The sequence below is a fragment of the Squalius cephalus genome (assembly GCF_949319135.1).
Source record: "Squalius cephalus genome assembly, chromosome: 13".
Lineage (NCBI taxonomy): Eukaryota > Metazoa > Chordata > Actinopteri > Cypriniformes > Leuciscidae > Squalius > Squalius cephalus.
In genome coordinates, this window is record NC_137134.1 from 5,708,156 (window position 1) to 5,726,016 (window position 17,861).

At 38.2% G+C, this 17,861-nt stretch overlaps 1 protein-coding gene across 1 annotated transcript; it reads left to right on the forward strand.

The window, feature by feature from the left end:
- The first annotated feature begins 5,851 nt into the window (after nt 1-5,851).
- On the forward strand, nt 5,852-12,191 carry tm4sf18 (transmembrane 4 L six family member 18). The gene is made up of 4 exons (XM_079889713.1): nt 5,852-6,208; nt 7,583-7,654; nt 8,384-8,526; nt 11,672-12,191. Exons 1-4 carry the CDS (start codon nt 6,032-6,034, stop codon nt 11,868-11,870), a joined length of 591 nt encoding a protein of 196 aa, XP_079745839.1. The 5' UTR covers nt 5,852-6,031; the 3' UTR covers nt 11,871-12,191.
- Nucleotides 12,192-17,861: the final 5,670 nt, after the last annotated feature.

The following is a 17,861-nucleotide window of genomic DNA, read 5'->3' on the forward strand; positions in this document are numbered from 1 at the left end:
GTATACTTGAGAAGAGAAACGCTGTAAACCTCTGCTCGGCCCAGATTTACTGTGTTTATAAACCTTCAGAAGGGCCTGAAAATAGTTAACCTCTTACCCAAACAAAACTCAATCATATCTTGCAGTGCACGTTGCTTTAAAACTGCTAAAAATTAACCGTTAAGACTCTTATCGGGGCTGATGTGCACACTTCAGAGTATATGACTGTATATTACCTGCTGTATCTAATGATAGTACGCTCACGTCAGATATTACTCAACAAGCTAGTTAAGAATGAATTCCAGACGTGTGTTTGGACAGACGCAGTTATACTCCCAGTAACAAATATGAACACAGATATAGGGGATATAGGGGAGTCACTATAAGTTTGAATTGTGCCTCATTATTAACAAAAACAACAACAAACAAAACAATGAGATTATCAGACAATTGGACAAATATGAACACAAAATCTGCCCTTTTTTACTTTTTACAGATCTATAAAGCAGTCAGGCAAACAGGAATTGTATTTAAATGTTCAATAGGTACGTAACTTTGTAACTTTTTTGTTCAAAATGAACAAAATTTTGTCAATACATCATCAATCCTTCTTCCAAAATGTGTTTTTGTCTTACCCTGATTCACAATAGCAGCCCTATTATGTGTTTATATTTTAAACCTAGTTTTCACAGGAAATTGTGTCCATACGTGACTCTCGTCTCGTCTGTAAATACAGAAGAGTTTCTCCGGCTGCTTTGCCGCTTGTCTGGTGTGTGAGTGGCAGAGGTTAGTTGTCACAACGAGTGATAAAGGTTGACATGGAGCCGCTAAATCTCCAAACTCCAGAGAATCACCCGTTTTAACCATAGACTGTAAACAAATATGAACGTAATGTCCGTGACGTCAGCCGTTGGTTTCTGAAGAGCATTTTTGAAGCCCAAAGTGGGCGGAGCCGGCCGTCGCCATCTTGGCAGCGTCACTCCCGGATAAACGAAAATGTGGACAGAGGCGGATTAGCTGAGGTGACGTGACGCTAACAGACAGCAGACAAACGGCTAGTAGTGAAGCAGCGGCAATCCACCTGTCACTCAAGTGGCCACACCCCTTAATTATGCAGAACTTTAAGACTTAATATGATTTAAACGGATGAGTTATAAAAAAATTCACCCCCCTCAGTCGTCATGAAGGGCAAAATTAGTTATATAGACCAAAACCACTTTTTGTACCAGGCTGTAAACATATTTTTTTCTGCTGTAAAGTTGGGCATTTTAACATGGGAGTCTATGGGATTGACTCTCTTTTGCAGCCGGTCTCTAGTGGCCAGTCGATGAACTGCAGTTTAAGTCACTTCAGTGTTGGATTCAAGAGAGAGAAGGTTGCCGTTTGGTTTAAACAAACGTCGAAAAGAGGAGAGTCTGCTGGCAAAAAGAGAAAGCGAAAGAGCTCGTAATAAAACAAAAATCAACATCGACTTGGCTTTAGGAGATAGCGAGAACTGAGGGATTTGAAATGTAAAAGCGATGCTGCGTTTTTATTTCTCAACAGGTCAGTAAGGTGTTTTATTGAACGGATAAATTGTCATATGCAGCTCTCTAATAGAGTTGATTGTAAAGCATTATCTATTGTGAAGGCTCATCTCATTATGGTTGTTGCAGCGCTGAGCTGGAATCTATTTGTTATGAAGTAGCGTGTCTATTAATGGGTAAAGCTACAGTAACGTCTTCAGCTTTACTGGTTACAGTATATCTCTGAAGCCTAGAAGTGAATGTTTTATGAGCAGGAGGAAAATCTCTCGTTTTTAGTTATGAGAAAGAACCATATTCATCCGCAGTCACGCTGGGCCAAAGCACAACCAAAACAATGTTCTTCTACAAAATGCATGCAGTTTTGATTTTTAACCGCTAGAGGGCCAAAGGTTACACAGTGTACCTTTACAGCAGTGGTTCTCAAACCTGTCCTGGCATACCCCCAACACTGCATGTTTTCTTTGTCACCCTAATCAAATACACCTGATTCAACTCATCAGCTCATTATAACATGGGTTAATGAGCTAATCAGGTGTGTTTGATTAGGGAGACATAGAAAACGTGCAGTGTTGGGGGTACGCCAGGACAGGTTTGAGAACCACTGCTTTACAGCATGAATTACCCATAAACATGTTATCATAACACACAACATTCATTTTACTTTTATTATAAATTTCCACTAAGGTGGACAATAAAGTCTAATGAATGAATGAATGAATAACTTATTATTTTATGGCCCATGTTGTAATTCTTCATTTATAATTTACTCAATTAAATAATCAATGGATTCCAATTTTATGGACAATATTTTTATATATTTAATGACAATATATTTTTATAAAGTTTTTTAAGGCATTATAAGATAAACATGTGCTCACTTGAGAAAAATATTTTCTATATACCAGGGCATGAATAGGAATAAAAATTCTAAATTAATGATTTTTTTATTTAATACAGTCTCTTTAACTACTTTGCATTTACATTACAAAATTGCAAATGTTTTTATTATTATTATTATTATTATTAAATTACAATTGTGTACACTCTTAGAAAAATGTTTTTTTCAATTGGGTTCTTTATAGAACCCAAGAGTTCTTAACTCAATTTTAAAGAACCCTTCATACCAAAAATATACTTTCATCGTTAACTGGTTATTCATTTTTTTTTTCTAGCGATACAGTGTTTCATTAATTAAAATGTTTAAAATATCAAAATAAAAACAACATTAATTCAAACTAAATCCATAAAATGATCCCATGATGGAACCCTAAAATGAAGCACCTGGCGTTCCACATTGAATCTTTTCTTCTTAGAGTACATGCATGTTGTTCTGCAAAACTCTTGCCAGATTCAGCATTTTGCAGCTCCGCAATGACAGCTGAATGTGTCGACTGGGAATGTCCTCTACTAACACCAGTGGTGAACTGGCCAATACATGAGCAGGAATGCACAGCGCAGGCAGAAGGAGGGGCGGCCGTGACTGTGAACGTGTGGTGGGAACGGCTGGCTGTAGGAGGGTCACACAGCAGGAGTGTGTGTGTGTGTGTGTGTGTGTGTGTGTGTGTGTGTGTGTGTGTGTGTGTGTGTGTGTGTGTGTGTGTGTGTGTGTGTGTGTGTGTGTCGCAGTCTTCAAGCCAAGTGTGTCTTTAAATTAGGACTTTAGTGATCTCAGATGCTTCAATAACAATTTAGACTATGTTGGACATATGGATTAACTGCATGGCATTTCTTGCTGTGAAAGCAACTGCACTGCTGAGTTTAGTGTGCTACTATTTGCTGAGTTTTAATTTAAACTATTCAATTAATCAACAAGTACAAAAGGTCATTCTATATGTGCTGTGCAGACACTTCATCTCTGAGATGTTCAGCCCTGAGTGGCTTATTACTTCATTATTATTAATAATTATTATTATTACATGTTTTTATTATATTTATTTTATTATTGTAATATTTTTAATAATATATAATAGTGTAATATATTATATTATATTTTTTATATTATTCTAATAGTACTGTCAGCAAGGGGTTGAATATAAACGACTGGATCTGTTCGCAAGCAGTTTAAATGAAAACAAAACTCAGAAAACACTTCTCATGAAACAAAACACGGTTAACAGAACAACTACTATACTATATGAAACAAACACAGGGCTATAATACAGAGGGAAACACTAAGGGACTAAACGAGATCATTAACAAGACACAGGTGGAACACATGAGGGCAAATCAAAAACCATGGCAACCAATGAACTTAGGGGCTGTTTACATGACGCCATTTTCAACAAAAAACGTAAAACTTTTTATTTGCCGTTCATTTACACGACAACGGCGTTTTGGGCGCCTGAAAACACAAACTTTTGAAAATGGGTTTCAAAGTGCAAGTTTTGGAAAACGGTATCCGTGTAAACAACAAAAACGCGAATCTCTGAAGACGATGACGTCATGCACATCCGTATTACGTGTTCAGTCTATAGTGTTTCATCGCCATCTACTGGCCTGGCAGCAGAATACAGCGTTTTTAGTCGTTTTCGCAGATCCGTGTGAACTGGGATCGTTTTGACAATGGAGTTGTCTGTACGCGGAAAACTCAAAGGAAAAACTTCTCCATTTTAAGCATATCGTTGTCATGTAAACGTACCATAAAAGGGATCATTAACAAGACACAGGTGGAACACATGAGGGCAAATCAGTAACCATGACAACTAATGAACTAAGACGAGCAGGAAACAGTGTAAATTCACTCAAAAACCCAAACCCAGAACAGTATTGACAAGTACACAGACGGAATCAAATGTTGGTTCAAATGTTGACATATCTTACTGAGATGAGATTAAGTTCAAAATGTGGACCACACCCTAACCCTAACTCATCTAGACAGGTTTTGAACCCTGCTTTGGTTTTGAGACAGTCGAATGTAACTTTCAACTAGAACAATCCTCCTTAGGCTAGACCGTCCCATTTAACAATGCTCAGTCTGACCTTCACATCCTCCAATCTGATGAATGAATGATAGTTATAACTCAGTTTTTTTGGGCATTAAAGTCTAATAAGTTCACCGCTCACACTTGTCCAGTGGTCATATGACGCCACAGCATACGGCTGATGTAAGGATGTATTTGTATGGGTGAGATCACAGCAGAAAAGCTCTCGACATGTGTCAGGACGCTGGAATCTGCTCCCATTCATTCTCCACAGAGGAAATCAGGGGTGGAGGACAAATGCGTGTCTTCAGGAAACTCATGGCTGAAGTGACGAACTATAAGAATAAACTCGCTACATTTATCAGGAAGTCAAGTCATTGCACTTCCGTTGTTTTCTTCTCCATTAGTCTGATTAATTTGCACTCATAAAGGGAAGTTTATAAGGTCAAAAAATGTCCTGCCAGAGGACTGTGAGAAAGAAACATTTCAATCAGTTTTATTAAATGTAAAGTTATGACTGGAAACTCTGATTGAACTAAAGGGGTTAGTTTTAATAAAGTTTTAATTAACCACCATTACATGAATGGTATACTAAACTTCTCAAGTATTAAATCTATATTCACTGATATTAGACCAGTATCAAAGGAACAAGAAGTTCATCAAGACGGTCTACAACATTCATTTTTGTCTACAACAGATGCTTGAGAACAGTTTATTTTTGTTCTCAGAGCCCCTGGAAGCACAGCTCAGCACAACACTGGGCGTCTGTATCCTCTGTGGAAAACTGATGAGTTACGTAATGCAGTGTAATACTTCCTTATAACAGGCTGCTTTATTCATAAAGCCTGATTACCAGCGTCTAATCCTGAATCACAAGAAAGACCTGTGTTACTTCATGTTGGTCTGGCTTAATAAAGATTTTACACCATTACCAGATGTGTGCAAGTCCGCAGATGATCCCCATCTAAATATCAGTGTTGTCTCAGACGTTCACAGGAGATTTCAGGTGTGAAACATTAAAAAATGTAAAAATAATCATAAAAAAATATGCTCTAAGTTTTGAACAGTGGTGTACATTACAATTACAATGAATACATCATACCAACTTTTACTATCTGTTAATAAAGACACTATTTCACTTTGTCATCACTGAGAAACTTTTCAAAAACAAGGTCAACTCTCCATCAATGTCGTGAGCTGTGAGAAACTGATACTTGTAGAAATACAACATTAGATTCTCTTTCTAAGAAGTACCTTGTAGTTTCACGACCTTGAACCAAGGTTAAAACTGCAAACCTAGATCTCAGCGTGATTTAAACTGTGTCAGTTTAGGTTGAGATTTGATAGAATCTCTGAATATCTACAAAATCACAAGTTTTGTGGGAAAACAAAGTCCCCCACAGTGTCCGGGTCATATGGTCTGTCAGAGAGTTTGCGGTCACACTGTATAATGTCAGGCTGTTTCCTGTCTCCTCCTCCTCTTCGGTACAGCGGCTCATGGGGGACGAGGAGGGGGGGGGGTCTCTTAAAATCCCTCCACTCCTCCGTCCACCACCCTAGTTCCCTGTCCCGGATTACAGTCTCCTTCCCTCGCTGCGTGTGAAGATGTGTTCCCTGGGCTTTGCCAGGTCTCTGGGATTCGCCCTCATCCCTCTCGCCACTTGCTGCATCGTGGCAAACGTCCTGCTCTTCTTTCCCGACGGAAAGATGATATACATTCAGGAGGATCATGTGACCACATATGTCTGGTACTTTATGGGGATCGGAGGAGGTGGTTTTCTGGTGAGTGTCAGATTTGTGTTGTGTGGGAAAGTGTTGGTGAGCAAAAATGAGCAATGACCAAAAAACTGAATAAACACTACATATTGTCTTAGTTCAAATATAAAAATGGTAAATGTTAGTGTTTGGTTGAGAGGTTAAGATAGAGTTAGGCTAATGAAAAATCACTGCAATGAGGCAATAAATATATAATAACTGTAAGGTTTTGGTTTAGGGGTTAGGATGTTGTAAATAAGCGTAATAAAAAACAGAAGTCAATGGGAATACTCTTGGTCAAAAGCGGTGCAGCTGAGTGTGTGGGATGAGCAACACACTCTCAAGACAGTTTGAAAGTATTTTTTGATTTGGCAAATTGATGATGAATTCGCACATGAATCACTTATTCATAATCATACAAAATGTAAAAATTCTCCTAAGATTGGGTTGGAATGAATGTTATAAAGTAAGCTTCTGGGCATTTCTTGGTTGAAAATGAACACCTTAAATGAGAAAATAATGAGTTAACACTTAAATACATGGATAAAGCACCCTGAATTATACAAGACATAGGCTACATCTGAGGAAACAATGAAACACCTAAGCAATGAAAACTTTACTTGTAATGGAATTAAGCTTAAGCTGAAGTACAAGTGCTGGGTCAAAATCTTCAGATAACCAATAAGTTTGCCAATATATCAATCGCATTAGGGGTGTAACGGTACCCACATATCACGATTTGATACATATCACGATACTGAACTCACGATACGATATTATCTCGATACTCCAAGACATGTGATAAAAAGTTAACAATAAATGTAATGTTCATTGAAATTGCACTCTTACGACAAACATGTCTTCTAATATCTTCATCTGTTGCGTATACCGATTTGCAGCGGACACATTATGCACTTTTGTATTGCGATATAACGTGACACGATATATTGTTACAAACCAACCTGATCTCACGCCAATTCGTACGTATTTTACGAGGGGGCTAATTTGTACGAATTCATACTATTTTTGCTAAATCGCACATATTTTACGAGTTGACCACCTGGTGTGAATCCGTACGAATGACCTACCCCTGACCCCACCCCTAATCCCACCCATCACTGGAGTTTAGATTAATCGTACAAATTCGTATGAATTGTTCGTGGGATAGTGTTGTACAACCCTAGTGGACGATATCTTCATAATCTTTCATCAAAATGCCAGATTGCTCCACATCCAACACAATTTTCCTTTTTTCCTGACATTACCGAAGCACTTTTCACAGTCCATGGATAAAATGTTCCATTCTTGTTGAATTGGTGTCAGAAGTAAAATGCAGTAATTGAGGTTCAATTACTCACGTAGCCGGTTGAATTGTATTGAAAACTGCTTGTCCACATTCAGGTGCTGATCCCGGCCTGCGTGTTTCTGGGAATGGGGAAGTGTGCGGATTCCTGTGGGACAGAGAGCTGTGCGGTGAGTGTTGGGAAGGGGGCCGTGGCCCTGATTTGAGCTGTAATTCAAGGACATGCTGTACAGGGGTGTGTTTCCCGAAACCATCGCTAGCCAACTACAGTCGACTAAGTTCTGTGGTCATCATCTTAGTTCAACGAGTCAGTGTTTCCTGAAGCCATCGTTCAAACGAACATTCGCAAACAGCATCGCAAAGTTGTGTGGTTGGAACGACAGCTCTCGAGCTCGGCTTTTTTGTTTTAATGACATGTGGACTCAATAAATCCTAATCTTGAGCAAAATAAGCAAGCTGACATTCAGTGCAATCTACATCTTTTATTTAGAATACATACATAATTTGTCATTTTTGAAGAGTGCGTGAATGTGCTCTAGTACGTAAGAACGAGCCTATGATTGAATCTGGAAATAAAGCAAAATATCTGAGAAAAATGAGAATTAATCGTCAGATGCCACGTCTGTAATTTATAGCAAAACATCCAGCGTTAATTCGATCTCAAACAGATTCATTAAAAGTAGTTATTACTCCAACACCTGTGTGACATCATTAACCAACGTGGGTGAACGACCAATTTGAGACAATAGGGTTTGGGGAAACAGTCGTGACGAGCTAGGTGATTTCTCCAATGATGCCTCGTACTACAGTAGTGAAGAAGCGAGTTACATCGCTGTACAGGAAACACACCCCTGGTCAGCCAGATTCATCAGTTTCACACTGTGTGTGTGTGTGTGTAGATGTGTGGTTCGGTGATAGCGGCTCTGGTGGGGCTCGCCGGGTCTGGGTTTTGCTTCCTGATCTCCGCTGTGGCGCTCCTGAACGGGCCTTACTGCTTCACTTTAATGGGATGGGAATATCCTTTTGAGGGCGACGGGGGATGGTGAGCTCTTTTTCTCTTTCTTTTTGATATGCATTGATGGTGACTTCATTAGAAAAAAGTCCTGAACTCGGTAACACTTTAGAAAACTGTTCCTTCATTAATGAATAACTATACTGTACAGGAACAAATGTGTAACGCACTATTAACATTCTAGTAACTACTATTAACTAACAAGAAACTCTGATTAACACATTAGTAAGTAATAGCGCTGTTGAATGTGGTCGTTCACTATTAGCTAATCAGTAACTACTATTTCTGTCAGGACCACTATCGTCAAATACGATTGACAATTAGCATTCAGTTAGGATTGGCGGTATGGTTCTGGCGAGAACTCCCTGCGCATCCATGAAGCTTAGCATGGATAAGAGCAATAACCCCCCTCAGGGCAAACAGAACCAACATGAATGTGTTGCAGATATCATTAAAGGACAAGTTCGGTATTTTACACTTAAAGCCCTGTTTACAGATCGTTTCTGATGAAATAGAACGGTTAAGATTAAATTTTGGACACATGCTGCTGTCCCGAGAATTTTAGGTTTCTTTCGCTTTCCCAAACACCAGTAGACTGGGTGTATAGGTGCACTGGAACACTCCTTCCTAAAACACATTAAACTTTCGTTTACAAAGACGTGAAACTCACTGAGTGGTCAGGGGTGTTCACTGATATGCTCACACAAAAATCGCTGCAAAAGATGCTTTCCAACAGGTGTTTTACCATTCGTTGTAAAACTGTGGACCTATTTTTCCAAACGCCTCACACCCGTAGATTCTTCCGTTGAGAGCTTGAATAATAAACACTCCAGCCCAGTTGGTGGCGATAATGCATCTTTGCCAATTACAAGCAAACCACTGGCATTTCATTGAATACACAGAAGAAGCAGAAGAAGAAGCGGCGGAGTAATACCGTACCGCACACAGCCCATCCAATACAAGTCAATGGAGTTGGACAAAAACTACGATAACACCTGTTTTCCTGTTTCATCTTTTGCAGCGATTTTTGTGTGAGCATATCAGTGAACACCCCTGACCACTCGGTGAGTTTCACGTCTTTGTAAACGAAAGTTTAATGCGTTTTAGGAAGGAGTGTTCGAGTGCACCTATACACCCATTCTAGAGGTTTTGGGGAACGCGAAAGAAACCTAAAATTCTCGGGACAGCAGCATCTGTCCAAAATTTTAATCTTAACCGTTCTATTTCATCAGAAACGATCTGAAAACAGGGCTTTAAGTGTAAAATACCGAACTTGTCCTTTAATTCAAGATTTTAAAGTACAACATGATTCGAGAATATATTCTGATTCAAGGGCACTCAGAAGGCCAGATCCTGACTGACGACAGGTGGAGCTGGGGAGGGAGGAGGGTAATGCGCTCCTGAGAAACGCGATAGTTCCTGGTAATACTGAAGGAGCTTATATATTAATACAATGATAGGCGTCGTATTCCTATAGATCAGTGGTTCTCAAAGTGTGGGGTGCCAAACGGGAGGAAATTTTCCTTTTTATGCCTTTATATCTTTATCCAGACATCCCAACTGTCCCGGAAGTTCCAGGAGTCTCCTACATATTGATAGCGGCTCCTTGACGCCCGCAAATGAGATCCAATCTCCCGGAATCCAGCACTAGAGAGTGACTGCGCGCGCATGTTTGTGTGTGTTTGTGTGACTATAAAGGCATATTAATATTAGCGGAACAAACTTTCGCGCCCACAGATACAGTATATGTGTAGCTATATCTATGTTTCGCGCCGATGGGTAGCAGGCTAGTGTGGGCAATAAATAAATTGTGCAATGCAAAACAGGCTCATTGCAGCCACTAATGCAGGGATAAATAGACCTGTCTTGCCAAATGGATTTATCTTCTTTTCTTTTTTAACAGATTGCAAAGTGGCACTTTTATTGCTTTTCTATTTTTGAATTTCATGTAAATTATGACACAGCTGCACTGTGTATTTTTGAACTTGCTGTTATTTGATGTAGATAGTTAGTTTTTATTTAGATATAAACTTGTTACTATACTGACACTACTTGTTAATTCAATAAATTTGAACATTTTATTTCTTTAGCATGTTGAGGCGGGTGGGGCTTGGAAATTCCCCCTTGTCCAAAGTGGGGAATTACCGAAAAAGTTTGAGAACCACTGCTATAGGTAGACGTGCATCAGCTGAGAGTCACTGATGCGAGCTTGACTAACGTGACCTGCCAGAACTGACGCTACGCTTGATTTGTTTCATATCTGAGAACTACTACAGGTTCATAATTAACATGAATAATGCATAGTTTATAATAAAAGGTAATGGTAACCCACTAGTAATGACTCAAGTGTAACTACAGGAACTACTAATTATTTGGATCAGTATTCTAAAGTGAAAAACATGAAAACTACCTAAAATAGCTTTTGAGATTTTTGTAAGATTTTGAACAGTAATTCCTGTCGATGGATTTGGCAACACTTTAGTCATTACTAGTGTGTTCCCATGATCTTCACTTTAGAATACTGATCCAAATAACCAGTAGTTCCTTTAGAAGGATGTAGAAACACTTGAGTCATTACTACTGGGTTACCATTATTACCTTTTATCATAAATTATGCATTATTCATGTTAATTTTGAACCTGTATATAGTAGTTCTCAGTGAGGTATGAAAAAAATGGTATAGTTACTAGAATGTTAAGTAAGGGATAATGTAGAGCGAGGCGGTTGTTATAGCGAATACACCCCCGACAGGCTGATCAGGACCCCGACGCGAAGCGGAGCCTGAAGGGGGTGTATTCGCTATAACAACCGCCTCGCTCTACATTATCCCACTTGGCTACCCACCAAATAAATCAATAATTTGACACAAAATATTGATTTAAAAAGGAGTTTATTGATTTAAAAACGATTGTATTGATTCCGCTAAAGAAAATAGTCTGTTCCGTCTCTACGGTTAGAATCCTGCGTCCATAGCAACGCTCTGTTCTCCATGGCAACGGTGTGTTATACTTAGCAGCGGTCTGATATCAAGAAATAACACACCGCATTCTACATTAGAATTCAACCAAGCCATGTACTAATAGTGCGTTACTCATTTGTCCCTGTGTAGTTATTCATTAATGACGGAACAGTATTCTGAGGTGTTATCCTGAACTCGGTTCCTTGATTTCTCCAGGTATCTGCTGGATCGAGAGAGGTGGTCAGTCTGCACTCAGCCGGCAAGCGTGGTGGAGTGGAACGTGACGCTGCTGTCGATCCTGCTGGGTCTCAGCGCGCTGGAGTTCCTCCTCTGTGTCCTGCAGCTCATCAGCGGCCTGGTGAACGCCGTGTGCCGGCCCTGCTGCTACAAGCAGGAGTACAGCCTGAACGCTTGAGGCCCGAGCGCCTCCCCGACCCCGGACTGAGATCTCAGCTGTGTTTCTGATGGCCACACCACTGCAGTCGAGATTAGCAGCGCATGTTTTCTGTATAGAACAAGCATTTGTATTGTATACTAGCTGCATTATGCATTTTTTTGCTCAAATATAAAAGTATTTTTGTATGAGTTCTGGTCGTTTTGTACAGGAAGCTGTTTTGTAAATTATTTAAATACTGAGAGTAATAGAAGAACAGTTGATGAATGTTGTTTTATATACTTATAAACGCTGTAATATGTTTTAAATATTCCCTTCAATAAATACATAGGTTTCGTTTGGTTTTAGAGTACTTTTGTCTGTTTTGTTAAATTTGTGGATAATAATTTCACATTTTTGGGTTTCAGCATTTGCAGTACTACATTAATAATGCAAGAAATCCCCTGGGAAGTGTTTGCTGTAAGCCTCATTATCCCCGTTGCAGCAATAATCTCTCAAACTTAAAGCCGTGTTACACTGTACACTTGCACAAAGCCTTGTTGGTATGTGATAGACATAGCCCGTCTTTCAGCCTTAAAATATGGTTGAAAATAAGTCGGTCTGCCTTGGACTGGTTTACGACGTGATTTCAACTAAGTAGTTTCGGCCGGACTGTTTTCAACTGATCATCTAAGACAGGATAAGTCTGTTATACATGCTAAAATAACGGAGAAACACAAACTACCAAACCATATTCAATATTATTTCAAATAAATTTAAAGAGTTTTACATTTTCCATCAAGACGTTGAAGATCGACCTGTTTTCAATGTTGAAAAGTCGTAATTAGACGTTGAAGATTTACGTCTATTCAACGTCTAATAGACGACTTTTTGCTAGCTGGGAGATTTCTCTCCAAACATAAGCAACACTGAGTACGCGAGCACAAACTCTTTAGTTTACAGATCTGTGAAAAGGTATCCTGATTTCATGTGTTTTTGTGTATAAATCATACTAAACAGTTTCAGATTTTCAATCCCTACAGTATAGTATTGCCCCATAATCTTAATAACTGGTTGTGCCAACTTTAGCAGCAACAAGCAGAACCAAATGCGCCGGAGAACCGGAGCTGAGTCTTCCACATCGCTGAGGAGGCGCTCTTCCTTTCAGACCAGCTTTAGTTCAGCCTCAATGGAGGTGTATTTCAGCATGAACATCTGTAAATCCTACATCTCAATCAGGTTCAGTCTCGGACTAGATATTCAGAGGCATGTTTACTCCTATGCTTTGGATTATTGAAGTCTCCTGTCAAGACTTCAGATGAAGCAAGCTCTGAATCAACATGCACCAATGCTACATTTTTCTATACAGTATCCTAATCATTTGTTAACAAACATGTATTCATTACTTAAATGAGCTCATTCTTTCTGCCTTAAATTAATACATTGTTTAAATGAATGCATTATTAGCTAACTGTGTGATTTGTACATGTACATTTCTGAAATTCATAACTTGGACACAGTCACCTCTGATAACAGATCACTCTAAACACATGCGTTTTCTGTAAAGCTGCTTTGAAACAACATGTATTGTGAAGCACTATACAAATAAATGTGAAATGATTTGGATGATTGCACTTGCGTTTCACAGACTGATGGAATTCTCCTTTTAGTATTTTCTGGTAGAGAGTGAAATTCATCCATCCATCTTCCAAACAACTTCTTCTATGTGGGGTCACGGGACGCTAGAGCACATCCCAGTGTTTCCCAGCCCTGTTCCTGGAGGAACACACATTTTGGGATGTCTCCTTTATCTGATGCATTCATTCATGTCTTGAGTGTCTTCTAATGAGCTGATGAGTTGAGTCAGGTGTGTTTGAGTTGGAAGAGTTTGAAAATGTGCATTGCTGGTGTTCCTCCACACCAACATGGGGAGAACATGCAAACTCCTCACAGAAAGAGCTATTGGCTACACTGTAAAAAATAAAATCTTAAAAAAAACGGTCAATGACTGTCAGGTGCGGCTGCCAAACAAACACCGTACAAATAAAGTAAAATATCCTAATTTAAATGAAGTGCAAAAAACTTTTACAGAAAAACACTGTTATTTTACAGCTATTTCCTGAATTATTTACTGAAAAACATGCAGTTAATTACATGCATGATTTGCTGTGACTATGCATCACTGCATCAGCAACTACACAGTTACAGTCTGTTAAATAAAGCAACACACAGCATATCATCAGGGTTCCTCTGCTCATCCTGGACTGAAGCTCAGGCTCTACTCTTCAACACAATGGTGACACAAAACACACCATACAGAAACACTTTAAACCCTAACAGAACATTAAACACTAACAGATCTCTCAGGATCCCAGCATCTTCACTTATTACAATCCAGACTTGATTTCTTTCATACTAACATTCTTATTGAGAATTAACAGAGGTTTAGAAGTTGAAGTTTTATTGAAAAGAATAAAGTTTGATGTCACCATGATGAAGATCAGTGTTTGCTTTAGTTGGGCTCTTGACCTTTTATTGTTTAACATGAGTTTTTCTCTGGCTGCTTTAACTGTGTGTTTCTGATGCATATTTGTTATGGCAGAAATCCAAGAGAAACTCAGATCAGATGATGTTGTTCACTTTTTAGTGATAATAGTCATCATGTAGTCTCCAGCTTCATTGATACCATCTGAAGTGTAATGTCTGATTAAGTTGATAAATGTTAGTTGTTAATTCTGCATGATAAAACTGCTATAGAAGATCCAGCAGTGCTGTGATACTCAGATTTTATGAAGTCATTATACAGAAAATGTTTTGACAGGATCATATAGACTCACTCAGACATCAAGAATCAGCGTATGAATCGCAACAATGGTGACAACTTTGTTGATTGTCACCATTGGGAGATTCATATGTTGATTCTTGATGTCTCTATACTACTAAACAAAATGAACCAGCTCAAAACTTTTTCTGTATAATATATTTTTTTAAATTTCAGATTGTTATAATACTGATCCTACAATATTTCAAGGGTTATGTGAAAAATTATGACATTAATTATAGATGTTGTATAACGCTAAATTCTATCTACATATTATGTAATCTAAGATATTATATTCCGAGATTTGACTGTCATGTCAGTGAATCCGATCATCATATGATGACTATAACATCACCATTAACTGACCAATATCATCTGATATTTTCTCCTTCATTTATTGCTATAACAAATGTGTATCAAATACACAGTTAAAACAGACAGAGAAAAACAAAAGTTAACAACTCAAGGGTCATGAGCCCAACTAAAGCAGACACTGATCTCAATCATGGTGACATCAAATTTATTTTAAAGTGTTTTACACTTTATTTAAATTAGCATATTTTACTTTAATTTTATGGTTTTTGTTTGGCAGCCGCAGCTGCCAGTCATCTGACCCTTTTTTTACGATTTTTTTTTACAATGAAGGTATTTGATCATAATAATGCAGGAAATACCTGTGAAATAACAGTGTTTTTTCAGTTTATTTAAATTAGAATATTTGACTTTAATTTTATGGTTTTTGTTAGCGTAGCTGCCAGTCATTTGACCCTTTTTTTTACAATTTTTTTTACAATGAAGGTATATGATTGTGATTATTCAGGAAATACCTGTAAAATAACTGTGTTTTTCAGTTTATTTAATTTAGGATGTTTTACAGTTTTTTGGGGGGCTGACAGTCATTTGACCATTTTATCATTTAACTGTTTTGTTACTGTTTAATTACAGATTATATTTGTAATTTTACATAGAGTATTTTTTCTGTTTTCTTAAATTACTGTATGAAAAATACAATAAATTTTCTGTATAAAAAATGTGAATTACTGGAATTTGTCATTAATGTCACAATACCTAAAATAACAGCTGAAATTTTATTTTACAGATATTATTTGTAATTTTACAGTGTTTTGAGTACAATTTAAAATGAAAGAAAATGATCGTCAAAAAATCACAGTTATTTTCTGTAAAATTAGGATTTTTTTTTTTTTTTTACAGTGTAAACTAACATTTCTTTGAATGAGGTCAAGTTTCCCTGGAGCAGCAAATCATCTTCATGCCACTACACTATCACTTGACTGTATGTATGATGTTCTTTTTGTGAAATTCTGGGTTTGTTAGCGCCAGATGTAAACAGATCCACTTTTGAACAGCAGAACATTCTCTCAGAAGTTTTGAAGATCATCAAGGTGTGTTTTTGGCAAGATTCAGACGATCTTAAATGTTCCTCAGCTTTACCACTCTTCCTTGTGTCTTTGTGAACGCTGACCTCTACTGATACTAGAGAGTCCTGCAGTTCCTCGGATGCTGTCCTTGGCTCTTGAGACTTGCTGGATGAGTCCTTTATGTACTTTTAGAGCAGGGGTGGGCAAACTACGGCCCGCGGGCCACATGCGGCCCGTTAGGCTGTTTAATCCGGCCCGCCGAGTATTTAAAAAAATTGTCTTAAGATCGCATTAATTTTGCCTTTTTTCTTGCAATACTTTGCGTTATATATATATATATTGCGTTGCATATATTTGACAATTGGAATATCAGATATTGCATGCCATAGCTAACAAATGTAAAAAAGGAAAAATGACATAAAAGCAGATCATCATTCATTCAGCGCTGTTGTGGCTGCGGTGTGTCACGTAACAAGCAATGACGCGTCACCATGGAAACCAAATAGACAGCAACTTGAGCGCATAGACTTTTTCCTTTTTTGGAAACTCAATGAGAAAAAAAATGTTTGGTAACCGCTTGCACACCTTAGTTTTTCCTTTGATTTGTCTGCTATTTAGTTTCTTTGCTCCTCTGGATTTGTGGATGTATCCTGCCCGATTCCGTTTACCGACCTTTATCGTCCGGCTTTCGACTACGCTCCCCTGTCTGCCATGTACAGAACCCGGTTTTTTTTTTTTTTTTTTTCATTAAATGTTCTGATCTCCCTTTGCCTTTTATTTTTTATTTTATTATTCTTAAAATAAATTAGTATATTCGTTTATTTCCACAAATGTATGACTTTTGGAAGTGCAAATTGCCATTCAGTTTTAATAAAGTTGAATTAACGTAACCTGTAATTTTTACTCTTCTAAGTGTACACTTGCAGATGTTTTGTTTCTAATTTACTGTTAGGCCATTAAATAATAATAAGGATAAACAATATTTAAAAAGTATAGGCTATAATTATCTAACATCTTTAAAAATTAACATCAAAACATGCTAAATGGGGGATATCTAGCATAAAAAAATTTATTGTCAGAATGTCGTCTCTCAGTTGTTGAATTTCGCACAGACATTGCCACAACGTTGTCTGTTTGCTCAGCCGATCTTATGAAAGTGCGAATACCACGAATTGTTTTTGTAGTGCATAATATGTTTTCGCGTGCATATGATATGCACTTTATGGCGTATAATAGGCACGCACTCCACACCCCTAATCCTAACCAAGGGGTTTACAGTGTGTAGCATGCACGCAAAAAAAAACAACATTTTTGGCATATAAATGGCACGAGAAATAAAATTTGTGGTATAGATACGCACTTTCATGAGATCGTGCTTCATAATCTGCTACTGGGCCGGCCCTCTGTCAAATTTTTAAAACCCAGTGTGGCCCTTGAGCCAAAAAGTTTGCCCACCCCTGTTTTAGAGGAATGCTGGAAGCTCAGCCAGATCTGGTCCAAGTTAGGGTTAGGATAATGGATGTCACTGTGGTTAGGCTTATGGTCAGGTTCAGGTTCGGGTTCGGGTTAGGATGGGTTAGGGTTAGGATAATGGATGTCACTATGGTTCTGTGGTGTTCCAGAACCCTGGAAATAGCTTTGTAACCCTTCCCTGATTGTCAATCATCTTCTTCCTCATCATCATTTCTGTAATTTATTACGCCTTCAGCTGAGGCCTCATGGAGACTTCATGTTGCTGAAAATGTTTGGTTTTCTAAGTCAACATTTATATATATATATATACCCCCTCGTGTGTATATATATATACACCCTCATGTTATTACAATTTCCAAA